The sequence below is a fragment of the Hirundo rustica genome, chromosome 2 (assembly GCF_015227805.2).
Source record: "Hirundo rustica isolate bHirRus1 chromosome 2, bHirRus1.pri.v3, whole genome shotgun sequence".
NCBI lineage: Eukaryota > Metazoa > Chordata > Aves > Passeriformes > Hirundinidae > Hirundo > Hirundo rustica.
The window spans coordinates 31,551,530-31,564,383 of NC_053451.1; the positions used below are offsets into that span (position 1 = coordinate 31,551,530).

Genomic DNA, 12,854 nt, shown 5'->3' on the forward strand with positions numbered 1-12,854 from the left:
AAAACGCCCTTGTAGTCTATAAATTCTGCCTGTTTTGTGTCCACTTTCAGAAATATCTCTCTCTCTCTCTCTCGCAGGTTTTGTTCATGAAAGCGTATCAGGATTAGTTCAGCAAAACTTAAAGTTTCAGTGATTTTCCCAATCAAACTCTAACAATAACAGTTTGTGTAAAGAAACTTTTGCATGTTCTGGATAGAAGTGACTTAAGATTAATACAGTGCTAATGAACAATATACTGCTTAAGATTAATTAAAACAATTAATTTAAAATAATTTGAAAATTTATTTCCATCAGAATCATAGAATCACTAAAGTCAGAAAAAAATTCTAAGATCATCGAGTTCAACCATTAACCCAGCACTGCCAAGCCCACCACTAAACCCTGTCCCCAGGTGCCACATCCACACATTTTTTGAGCATTTCCAGGGATGGTGACTCGACCAATTCCTTGAGCCGCCTGTTTCAACGTCTGACCACCCTTTCAGTGAATAACTTTTTCCTGATTATTTTCCTGGCACAACCTGAGGCCATTTCTCTTGTCCTGTCCCTCACCTGAGGACAAGCTCCTTTCAGGCAGATGTAGAGAGGGATGAGGTCCCCCCTGAGCCTCCTTTTCTCCAGGCTGAACACCCCCAGCTCCCTCAGCCACTCCTCATCGGACTTGTGCTGGAGCCCTTCTTCAGCTCCGCTGCCCTTCTCCAGGACATGGCAGGGCCTCAATGTGCTTCGTGGAGTGAAGGGCCCCAAACTGAACACAGGATTCCAGTGTGTGCCAATTAAAAGTTTCTCACTACAGCAGTCCTATAAGCATAGAGGGTTGGTTGGTGTGCGCTTTAACTATTCTATACTGAGATTGTTTTCTCCTAATATGTAACTTTCATCTCTGTTGTTGCGACTTGAACCAGCTTCCTCACCCTTAAGCAGCTGCAAAGTGTAACAGATCCCTTTAAAGCAGCCTTCTGTCTATTGGGAGGCCTCCTCAATTTCTCTTCTTCCAGGCTAAGCACCACCAACCACTTGGTTATGATCAAAAGAGCCTGTTTCCTAAACGTTTTTGTCCTCTCACACACTGTCTGTGTCCATTCTTACCAAGGTTATGAACGTGAGAGATGTCAAGAGTCTCTTCACACCTACAGCAGAACCGCCCTGCAGTCGCTGGAGTGACTCACCGACTCTCACTGGGGGAGGTCCATGCTAGGATAAATACATCTGAAACACAGCTCCATTAGGAGTGATTCAAATCTGTTACCCTAGAGACAAAACTTCAGGTCTTTAGAATTTGGGGATCTTCAGGGGAAAATGTCAGTAAATAAAGTACTTCTGCATCATTCAAAAAAATTTTAAGAGTTATTTATTTGAAATCCCAGGGACCATTCTATGATTCGATGGTTATTGCCCTTGACTGGAAGAAATCCATCTTCAGAGAAGTAAAGGAAATATGGTCTTTATCAAATCAGCTATTATGATTCTCAGAGTGATTAAAGCCAAGCCATCTCCAGTATAAAAATAAATTTTCAAATGCTAAGATTTTTTGAAACACGTTGTAGAATGCAACTTGTGCTCTATAAAAGAGAATTTGCAGGCTGCTGCTTCAGTACCACTTCCTTCCCACCAAATCATGGCAGGTTTTCCCCATTCTTCCAGGAACTTATGTAGTTAGAAACAGCATCATCATAATAATGAGTGTCATAAGAAAGAGATCAAGATTGTGTGGTCTGAAAGAGGAGTGTGTGTCCTTAAGATTATAAACTCCTCGAATCAGTGATGGTATTGCTGCCTTTTGTTGATCCTGGACTGTAGCTGAGGTTGTCTTTCCTTCAGAAAAAATAATAAATAATGGTAATAAATACATTGACTAGATAGTAGGCTGTCTACTGGAGGAATAAGAAGAGGTCATAGGACACTGAATCCTTCCTTTTAACCCAGATTCTAGTGTAGAAAGGAGGGAGAAGAAAAGCTTCTGCCAGCCCATTAAGAATTTAAATTTAATTTGAGTATGTGGCAACGTCACTGTTTCAGTCAGGATTTGCGCATATGTGGCCTGTTCCCATTAGCACTGAGAGAGCAACTCTACATGTCCATGAGACATATTTGGGATTATTCATTTCCCTTAGGTTGAGTCAGGTTGGCTCAATTCACAGATCCATCTCTTTGAACTGAACGGATAGTAAGCAACACTGAAGAGTAAAATTCCTCCTTTTTCTGCAGCCTTTGAAATCCCCTAAAAAGTTATCCCCTAAAGCCCAAGTAAAGTGGCTCTTAAGCGCTCTTTGATATGGCAAACAAACAAAGAAGATCCTTTCATTGGCCTGTGCATTTCTTCCTTCCCTCTGGCAGCCCATGGTTTAGTCTCCACAGTCCAGGTCAATTTGTTCCAGGTCTATTGTCAATTGCTTTCTAAAGTTGGCTATCAGTGGCGGCACTTTGCTACCACCAGGTGAACAGGAACTTGTAGAAGAAGTCGTGCGATTTGAAGCGAAAACCTTTTTCAGCAACATGGGGCTGAAAGGATATTTTATACCCTTTGGCTTCTACATCCATTTGAATGCAGTCCAGCAGATCAGAAATGGTTGGCACAGCCTTCCAGGGGCCAAACTTCACCACGGATTTTTTATCCGTGTCCAAACTGTTTAAGGCATCCTGACACCTGGCTGCGTCCTCCTCGGTTCTGACCACGCATACGATGACGCTGGACTGTCGGGAGGCAACCGCTTCCGCCCTCGCGATGCGGATCATCAGCTCGATGTTCTCACTGTAGTTGGGCACACGAGCCAGAAACTGCCTCCTTGCCACAAGCTCCCCAAAGATCTGTGGGGAGTCCTCCAGCTGCTTGACCAAAGGCTCTATGTCGTAGAACAACGCCTCCTTGTAGACGTCCTGGATGCACTGGGTGGGCACTTGGTTACTGCGCAGGTACTCCAAGATGTATTTGAAGTAGGTGCCTGGCCTGTCGATGAAGAACCTCCCTTCAGAGTCAGTCCTGAGTTTGGGCTGGCCGGTGAACATCTCTGCCAGCTTGGAGCCAGGGTGTTTCTTCAACGTACTCAGCGTTGTCGTGTACATCTCCCCACCAACATTTAACTCCACAATAGGTGACAACTGGGGGGGGGGGGGGAAAAGTGACAAAAAGCCATGTGCATCATTAGTCGGAGGTCATCAACATGGAAGTATCAAGGAAAAGACAGATGAATGTGGTTGGAGGATGGAATGATCGTGTGAAGTGCAGTATGAGCTCCCATTTTTTGGGCATCAGATGGGAACCTCCCCCTGATTTATTGCAAAAAGCAGATCCAGGATGCTTATACAGCTCTCGTAACCAGAACAGCAGAGATTGGACATTTCTAAATGGCTAAGTCCTCACCTCATCTCTGGGATGTAGGAAAGCGTCATTTTCCCAGTGGGAAAGAGGGAAAAGACGTACCCCACCTAGGGAAGCTGTGAGTGACTACATGGATCTCCTAGGTCACTCACAGGCATTGTCCCTGTGGGTCACCTTCAGCAAGAGCAGTATGTGAACTCTCACCCACCCCATGTGCAGAGGGACAAAGATAGAGCCCAAAGCTGTGTAATTTAATTTTTATCATCTGAACTGCTCTTTTCACTTCAAAGGAGAAGCTAAAGCTCTTTAAACTTTATAAATAGGTGGCACTGGCTTCCAGTCTTCCGGGGGTTCAGCTACGAACACTGAAGTAAGACACAAAAATCCATCATCTCAGAGGGGCAGGACAGAAGCTGTTTAGCAAAGCACTAAAAAATGTACAATGGCTTTAGTTAGGAAGTAAAGGAGAAATATTTCCTGCGACTGACATGGACTTAAGAGGGAAAAATGTAAAGATTGTGCGTTTGTTTGCATTTTTTTTAACCCTCTGTATTAACACCACTATCTGAATTGGAGGAGCTCTGAATACCTGGAAAGCTGGACTTTTTTAATTGACCTTCCTGTATGTTCAATTCTGAAAAACTTTACTAGCTTCCCTTTGCACTTGATCATTTTATGTAGTACTCAGCAGACAAAAAGGAAAGGGAAGAAAGAAAGAAGACAGTTCTTTTCCCTCCTGCCAACACTACTGTAATGCAAGTCACAAGCCAGGCCAGGGCCACACCTGCCATTGGGAAGGCGTGAGTCAATAAACAACCCTATTTTCCAGGAGCTCACCTGCACTTTCTTGGATCTGATCACGAAAGGATCTGCCTCACTGCTGCTGGTCACATGCCTCAGGTGAAGCATGTACTTAAGTGCTTAGCTGGATCACAGACCCACGGGATGACGTGAGCTGATCCCGCAGTGCACACCAAGAGAAGGGGGGGCTCCCGTGCCCTCTCCCCGCCCTCTTCTTGTACCTACCTACAAGGTGCTCTCTTGCTCACCTCATGCCAGCTCTGCTTCTCTTTCATCTTAGTGAGCTGAATTGGCTAACAGAAGATTTAACCAGCACAGAGCTGGCACAAGGACGGGACTAGGAACAGACAGTCCGGTGCAAGGGGGAGATCTTCCCTTTAAACAGGAGCAAACTATCAGATTTAGCAGAAATTTGCTCACATCCTAAGCAAGCCAGGGAAGCAGCAGAAGATTCAGGTCAAAGACCCTGCTGGAATATTGCTTTGCACTAAGTGTGGGTAGTTTTATCTCAAGAACAGTCATTTACATGTGGATAATAGACAAGCACTATTCTATCTGAGACTATCTTGTGATCTCCACCCACCGAAAAACATAGCCCAAAGCTGTTTCTATAGTCAAGTCTCTCCCTAGGAGATCTGCTGTTAGTCCAAGAGATACCAACAGCACTCCCCACCAGGGATCATTTGACAGGACAGTCTCAGGCTTTTGAGCCTTTGCTCCATTTTCAGATGGCAGGTCAGATGTTTCATGTTGTTTGTCACTAATACAAATGGATAACATGTTATTCCTTAATACAGTAGCCCAAGTAACTTTGTGTTCTTGCATCTTGATTAATTGTTTTACCCTGGCATCAAAGTGGTTCCCAGCGGACTGGAAGCACTGGCACCAGCTGATTCCCAGTTCTGAAATTAGCCAGCAAGGTGACACTCAGGAAAGTCATTCCATCTATTTGTGCCCCAGCTCATTAATCTGTGAAACAGTTACTTCCATACGGAAGCATTTTGCAGCTTACAGGTGAAAAGTGCAATGTAGGAAGGTTGAGTTTTCTTAATACAGAGAGGTCCAGAGAAGAGATTGTTCAGCTTTAGCCAAGAAGACAAACTGGTCAGCAATAGACTGAGGGCTGAGGAGAATAAAAAGAAATAATCTCATCACTGATTTCTGCCTAGTAACATGCTGCTTGTCTGACACGGTCATTAATTTTCCTTATAGCTAGAAAAACTACTGCTCCCACCTGATGATCCTGCATGTCAACAACACAGGGCAGCTTTGGCATCATTAGAGACTCGTAAGACTGGTTGAAAACCCCCCAAACCTACAACAGGCTTTTATTTAGAGATCTGACCAACTGAAGTTCATAATAATGGAATTCCACTTCTTGCCAAAGGAGAAGAGCCACTGGGGTTATTTGCTGTTGTGAGATCCCGCATGCCTGTGAGAAACCTGGCACTCCTGTAACACAACAGGTGCAAACGGGCCGGAGACAGACACAGCTTTTTACTAGAATCTTCTTCTTAGCGATATATTTGGTGAGGCCAGGTGTCTTCAGCATATGGGGGGAAAAAAGCCCACTGAAACGTAGCCCAACAGGGTCGCTCTGCTCCCACGTGAGGGAATTGTGCCCTTGAGCACATACCTTACTCACCGCATGCAGGCTGCCGGTGACCTGCTTCCCAAGGGGCTTGTGCTCCGACGAAATACTCATCTTCCCCCGGAGCTGAGGGCTCAGCTGCTTGGGAGAGCCGGCTGCTCGGCGCTGGTGTCCTACCCCACACGCAGGACGGCTCCCAGCCGCGCTCCAACCTTCTTTGGCTCGGTCTCTCTCTTTGTTGGGTCAGCTTTCCCCGGCTGCCGCGGAGGCTGCGGCTCGTCCCGGGCAGGTCCCGGCTGTAGCCGCAGGTGTAGGGCGAGGGGAGGGGACAGGCTGGAGCGGAAGTGTTTGCTCCGTAGTTTTCTGGCGTGCGGGGAGCGCTGGGCTGCCGGCGCTCGCCTCGTGTGCCGCTGTCTGAGTGCTGACTCGGGGCTGAATAATGCCTTCCAAGGGAGGCCCGGGCCGCCTGCGATGGGCCCCGTGAGCTGTGCCTGCGTGTCCACCGCTGCCCTGACAACTGGGTGTATCAAAACCACTAAGCCTTTTCACAGCCTTTTGGCCTCCATGCGCTGCTGCTTTAAAGCACGGTTTATCCCGAGCAATTTCACTGATCCCGTTTGTCACTCACGCTGGTGGCAGATCTACGGGGGTGTCTACAACCTGTCCGAGGTGGTGGCGTTCTCTTCCTCACCCATATAATCTCTGGGCACTGAGTGATTTGTGCAAGGTAAATAAAACCAAACCCGAATCTCTGATTGAGCATAAACTCAGTGTTCTCCATTGGCCATAAATATTTGATTATTATCTTTGCATGACGTTGTTTTCTAATATCCTGTATGCACCAAATATAGAATGTGGGCAGCACCGCAGCTTTAGTGGTTGTAAGACTACCACAAAATCAAAACACTCACAAGGATGCAGTGAAGGTGGACTTGAAAGTACTTAAAGGGGAGGAGAGCCGGGTTGTTATAAAAAACAGAGAGTGATTTTTTGCCTGAGCACATAGTGACAGGACAAGGGGGAACAGCTTGAAGATAAAAGAGGAGAGATTTAGATTAGATATAAGAAAGAAATTCTTTACTGTGAGAGTGATGAGACACCTGGTTCTCACAGGCTGAGAAAGCTGTGTATGCCCCATTCCTGGAAATGTTCAAGGCCTGATTGGATGGGGCTTTGAGCAATGTGTTCTAGTGGAAGATGTCCCTACTCATGATGGAGAGGGGGTTGGAACTAGATCATCTTTGAGGTTCTTCCTAATCTAAACCATTCTGTGATTCTATGATGATTCTCCCTCTGTGTTAATTTATTAAATTAGCAGAGTATTACATCAAAGCTAGCCTAAATAACCTCTCCAGAACCAGACCATAGCCCTGCAGGCTCTCCTTTATTTCATTCTAGGTGATTCAAAGTGCACTGTTGCTTTCAAAATTGTCTTCAAGCCACTCATCACTTCTGTGTCTTTGCTTCATTATGGTGGAAAAATTGCCACGGGCATGATTGTCCAGAGATGTAACTTAATGTTTGTAATGAGACAATATCTTTTATTAGATCAGCTGATATAGATGGATAAAACTATCCATGTTTTAGGGCATACAAGGCATTTCCATGTCTGTCAGATTCTGCTTTAGCTTGCTTGGGGTTTTTTTTTTTTCTATTTTTTCCCAGTTTCTATGTGTCTAATAAAAGGTGTTTTTCCCTCTACCAACCTTGCCTCACTCTCTTTTGTTTCAAGCTGCTTCCCTATACCAGCAACCAAAGGAAAAATCTCAGACAAATACAGCGCTTCCTGAAAATCTTCCTGGAGGAGATATTAATGATGAAAATTGACAGCATAGTATATAAGGAAACAATTTGCACAAAATCTGCCTTGTGCTCATGGACACCAGCTTTGTTGCTTTTGAATACTACACGTATTTTGCTGGATCTGTATCCTCCCAGAAGACAGCACTGATCTGAGCAGGAACTTGAGGCACAGAGGGAAAAACATTTAGAATTTAGACTGATTCACTTCCCTTGAAGCCTGTCCTCATGAAAGGCTCCATCAAAACTGGGCTCAGACTCTTTGGAATGCTTTGTGCTTTGGGGTAAACCTGTCATTGAACCCATCTTACATTTTGCTTTTGGTTCCCTGAAGCATCCTCAGGGATCCTCTATGATAACCTCTGAGTTATCTCCGCTGCTTTGAATAGAAATGCTTAAATTTTCCCTTTGCCAGACCAGCAGAATTGGTAGTGCAGGATGCACCAGTGAAGTCTGCTTGGGACCCTAGGTTTTGTGACTTGTAATAAATTTTAAAAGAGTAATGCTTACTGGAGAACAGGAGACCTGGAAGATCTGCATGTTCCAGACTTCTAAGTGCTGTAAATCCCATTCTTTGGGCTGGCTTATGTAGGTGTTTCAGATAATATCCTGGATCTAGCTGACAGAATTCACATCCACCATGTCTTCAAAGCTGGAGGTGGTAACCTTTCCTTCTGCAGCTGCAGAACTGGAAAGACAGGTGGACCATCACCTGCTCACACAAGCTTTTCACTAGGACAGGGTAAAGGGCAGTACATGAGTTTGCCTTGCTCATCTGAGAGATTTCCCCAAATCAGAATCAAGGGTGCCTAATGGCATTTGAGGCCAAACTTTTAATGCAACAACAGAAATCCTTACCACTTCAGCAAAAGGAATAGCTGCCAGCTCATGTCCACAACTCTCTTCTACTGCTACACCAACCACTGCTGGTCCTTCTGTGTGATTAGCATACTGGTCTAGTTTTCCTCTACCTACAGGTTTTTTTGATGTAAAAGGGATATTTCCAAACCTGTAAGCTCTTTCAGACAGGGACCATCCTTTCCCCTTTTTTTTTCCATGAAAGCATTAGCCTGTGCCTGGACCTTGGATGAGCAACCACAATATGAATCATAATCATATTAGTGCTTAGAGATTTGGGTTTACTAAAGAAGAATAACTTGATGGTGACTTTGTGGGGAATAAATGTGTGATTTTTAGAAAAAAAATTAAAATATATATATAGCAATGAGCTGGAATATCTCTGTTCTGATTTACTCAGAGTGATGAGGCACTGGCACAGGCTGCCCAGAGAAGTTGTGGCTGCCCTACCCCTGGAAGTGTTCAAGGCTGGGTTGGATGGGGCCCTGATGAAACTGATCCAGTAGGTGGCATCCCTGCCCATAGCAGGGGGTTTTGGAACTTGGAGATGTTTAAAGTCCCTTCCAACCTAAACCACTCCATGATTCTGTGACTGCACATCAGTTTGGAAAACAGTACTAAGCATAAAAGTATTTATACAAGATTTGTTTCCTTAAAATACTGAATTGGCAGCCTCTGTTTAAGAGACTCGGCAATTCAAGAACCACTCCTAAACCAAACACCATGTGCTGTGCAAACACTGTCAGCATTCCTAACTGGTGCCTTCCAGCCATTTATCAGCTCCACCCACCTTCTCAGGATGCACGGCTGAGGTCTGAGCTGCCACAGCACATTCCACTGTTAAACAACACAACGATTTTTCTCTTTTATTTTCTGAGCAATTAGAGTTTCACTAAAATAAAAGCAAGGCAGGAAGTTCCTGCTCTTGTCTTTCTTTTACGGTGCTGTGGATCTTCAGTTGCTGCCGAGCAATCAGGACCCCACTTAAGGGGTCAACATGAATACACGAGCAAGGCATGGAGCTGCCTGGAGGTGAATGGAGGAAACAGGGATACCATCTGCAGAACAGCTGTTCATTTTAGATGGAGGTTTTTGGAGATGATGAGTCTCTGATTTCAGTCTGAAAGATGTTATTCCACTTTTGTGACTCAGACAGCACCTGTAGCAACGTGGACAACACAACCAGAGCCTGCAGCACAGGGCATGGTGACAATCCTCCTCTCACCACAAATGCTCAGAGATCTCCAGTTTTATAATCAAAAGTGGAAAGTTGATGGAGAGTCAGTGTTTGTTCAGCCAAAGGAGCACTATTTCAACAGCTAAGTTTTTTTTAAAAATGTCCTGAATGGCAAGGGGACACCTCCATCTAATGCCCAGCTCAGTAGGACTTCCCAAGGGTGGTGTGTCCGGGAGGGAATGAGTCACCTGGAGGTGGGACCCAACCGGTCCTGAAGTCTCCAGTCTGTCTGTGAAGAGCTTGCTGCTCCTGCCCACCCACCCAGTGGGGGCTTTGCGCCTGATCTCCCCACAGCTCATAGGGATCAGAGGTGAGCAAGGTCCTGCTTTCCCACCCCAGCTGAGCTTCCCCACCTTCTCCTCTGTTCCCAGCTCTGGAATGTGTCATGGCCAAGGAGGGAGGAGCAGAACTGCCTGTCTCCTCTTTTGCTGGGGCTTGTGAGGGTTCCAAGAGGTTGTTCACAGGAGAGGACACGGTGCTGGGTATGAAGGGCTGGGTGAGTGTAAGAAAAGGGATGGGGTGTGCAGGTCCTGATGGGGTTGGGGCACTGTGAAGCTTGGAATCTAGGAGAGAAGGGGATGTTGTGGGAGGGAAGAAAGGATGCTGAGGAACAGGTTGGGATCCAGCACCAAGCACAGAATGGTGGCAGGATTACACCAAGGTTTTGCAAGGTGGGAGAGACAGAGAGCTGGGGGAACATTCACCTCAAAGCCTTGCCAAGGAAACCCAGCTCATCTCCCTGCACCGAAGCCTGGCCTTGGTGGCCAAGGTACTTCACCCTCATGTGCTGGGGGACTGTAGTTCTACAGAAATGACGGCTGGTAGGAAGCACAGGACACATCTGCACAAGGCTTTGCATTTCATTTACATTACCAAAGAGAACGGTTTGGAGGTGTTTAGGCACACACAGAAAAAAGCATCGCTTCAAATTTACAGGCGCCTTCTACAAAGCAACTACACAAACCACTCATTTCTGCCCCGCCGAAACCCCCCTAGGACAGGAGTGAAACGAAGCAGGGAGCTTGCCGACAGCATCGGCCACGGGATGAGTCGGATGGTACAGGCAGACGGCCAGGCTCTGCGCTGCTCACGAAGGACGCTCCTCCTCGGCGCAGGAGAAGAAGTGCCACTGGGCTTGGACAACAGACCCTGTGGGGATAACACACCTGGTCAGGATGTCCTCATTCCTGGCCGTGAGTCTTCCTAAATAAGGGTGAAGTCCTGTTAATGCCCTCTGTTGTTGCTATGATTTTTCTACACTCTCCATTTCACTACAAGGACCCTGGCCATGAGCCCCATCTCTGATGGATCACGGGGATGTCTCCTGTAGGAGAGAAAAGTCCCACCAGCATGGAGAATGGGTTTGCTTCAGGCTAGGGGAAAATTCAAGTGTCTGAGCTGTTTGTAAGTGATGTGCCAAAGTTAGATATTTGGAAACCTGAAAGTGCCAAACTCCTCCCTAAAAATGACTGTTGCATTTTCCGTCAGAGAAAAAAAAAGAGAAATAACCGGAGCACCAGTGTCTGGCAGCTCCTGGAGTCCAATAATGGTATTTCAACCACCTATCCCTTTTGTCCCTGGGATCTTTTGTGTTTGGCCAGCAGCAGAAAGACATTGCCTGTGCTGCAAACTGAGGAGTCTTGGGGACAGTGTGGAGCTCCCAGAGTTGCCTTTGTTCACTGACACAGCTTGCACCAGTGGCAATTGAGAAAGACAAATCCAGGAGGATATTTCTGTTGAGCAATGAAGTGCAGACTAAGAACTCCAGGGATTTGGGGGTGTGATGCAAACATTATAACGCCACACAGCTGATGGGGCATGAGGACAAAGTATGTTATCCCTCAGCCAGCTCTTCCTTGACTGCATGTCCCCAACCTCTTACCTCAGAGACAGGAGCACAGGCTCAAGAGCTGGACTGATCTTCACTGAGGTTGATCTGCTCCAGGATCTGGCTGTACCTCCGGGTCAGGGCTTTGGTGTTTTTGGTGAGGTCTGTCAGAACTTGCTGCAATCCATTGACATGATGGGAGAGGCGCTCTTCCAGATTGCTGTCTGCACCATCGTCTAAGGCCGTGTCGCTGTCGGCACCGGTGGGGCTCTGGTCACCCACAGAGGCCAGGCCTTTCTCCACCATGGGCTTGATGGCCTTGAGGAGCTGGTAGCGCTCGTAGAGGTCCGTGCGGCTCTCCGCGGCCGGGGCTGCCCCCTCCTGCTGCGGGAAGACCCCTCGCAGCAGGCTGGGGAACATCACCTCCTGCTCCATCTTCTGCGTGGCTGAGAAGTACTGCTCCATGGCCCTTCTCCTGCAGCTCTGGCAGCGCGGCTCTGGGATCTTCCGAGGGTGTCACCTGCTCCCTGTCCCTGCTGGGGCTTTTTATGCAGTGCCGGGTGATGTCCCTCCTCTGCTGTCCTCCCCTGGCAGGGCTGGATGGCCTCGGGGTCGGGCTTGGCTCCAGCCCAGCTGGGACTGGGCTGCACCACGTCCCTGGCTCTGTGCAAGCTCCTCTGAGCCTCCCCGTGGCCTTTGCCCAAGCTGCCCAGAGGTCCCACTGCATCCGTGTGCTCTCAGTGTGGTGGTGAGGAGGTGCCTGGGGTTTGTCGGGTTCTTTCCCATCCTACCCCGTCACCACCGTCCTTACCACTGCTGGAGGCCCAGGATGGTGAGTCCAGCCCCTTCCCCCAGGGCAGACAGGTTGCAGGCAGCACCATGGGAAAGCTGCCTTGATCTGGGCAGTTTTGAGGAGCTGAGAAGGAGAACAAGTTTAGGGCAAATTTCCCATGTGCTCTGCCTGAAAATTCACCTTCTTCTGTGCTGGTCTGGGGGTCTCACCCAGCTCAACTATAGCAGCTGGCCTAGAGAGCAGCCCCTGCTAAAAGAAGGTGATAATGAACAGGTGATACTTGTCTGAAGAGTGCCTGCCCCAAACTGCTTATTAAAGGGGTAATATGACCGGCAGCAGGATTTAAAAGTGACTAGGGAGTTAGAAAAGGTACTTTTAAAATTCAGAAGCTGTCTGCCGGAGGAGAAATGTGAAAGTTCCAAGTCTGAAGGAAGTTCCTTGGAGGGGCAATGACAGGAGTTAGATTTTGGGACCCAGCCCAAAGCAGCCCTGCCAGTATTCCAACCTCCACCCAGGCCTGGCAGAGCATCCTCCTGGTCAGGTGCTGTGAGCAGCCTGCAGCCAGCTCCTGGGCTGACTGCACAGAGGGCACAAGGCGGGGACAGAATCAGTGCTGGAGAGGCTGGAA

At 47.4% G+C, this 12,854-nt stretch overlaps 1 protein-coding gene across 2 annotated transcripts; it reads right to left on the reverse strand.

Annotated features, from left to right (window-relative positions):
* Positions 1 to 1,255: 1,255 nt before the first annotated feature.
* Positions 1,256 to 5,970, reverse strand: KCTD14 (potassium channel tetramerization domain containing 14). Of its 2 annotated transcripts, none has more exons than XM_040055974.1 (2): positions 5,765 to 5,970; positions 1,256 to 3,098 (listed from the first exon to the last, which is right to left on the reverse strand). In XM_040055974.1, the coding sequence occupies exons 1-2, from the start codon at positions 5,822 to 5,824 to the stop codon at positions 2,427 to 2,429; spliced, it is 732 nt and encodes a 243-aa protein (XP_039911908.1). In that variant the 5' UTR covers positions 5,825 to 5,970; the 3' UTR covers positions 1,256 to 2,426. The 2 variants fall into 2 exon arrangements, with proteins under 2 accessions (XP_039911908.1, XP_039911907.1); XM_040055973.1 differs by having other exon boundaries at positions 5,756 to 5,970.
* Between the last annotated feature and the right edge of the window lie 6,884 nt (positions 5,971 to 12,854).

Coding starts and splice junctions, on each gene's coding strand:
- KCTD14 (XM_040055973.1), bottom strand. CDS start 5,824: ATGAGTATTTCGTCGGAGCACAAGCCCCTTGGGAAGCAGGTCACCGGC. Junction 3,099..5,755: donor GCCTGCATGCGGTGAGTAAG/GTATGTGCTCAA, acceptor CCCCCCCCCCAG/TTGTCACCTATTGTGGAGTT.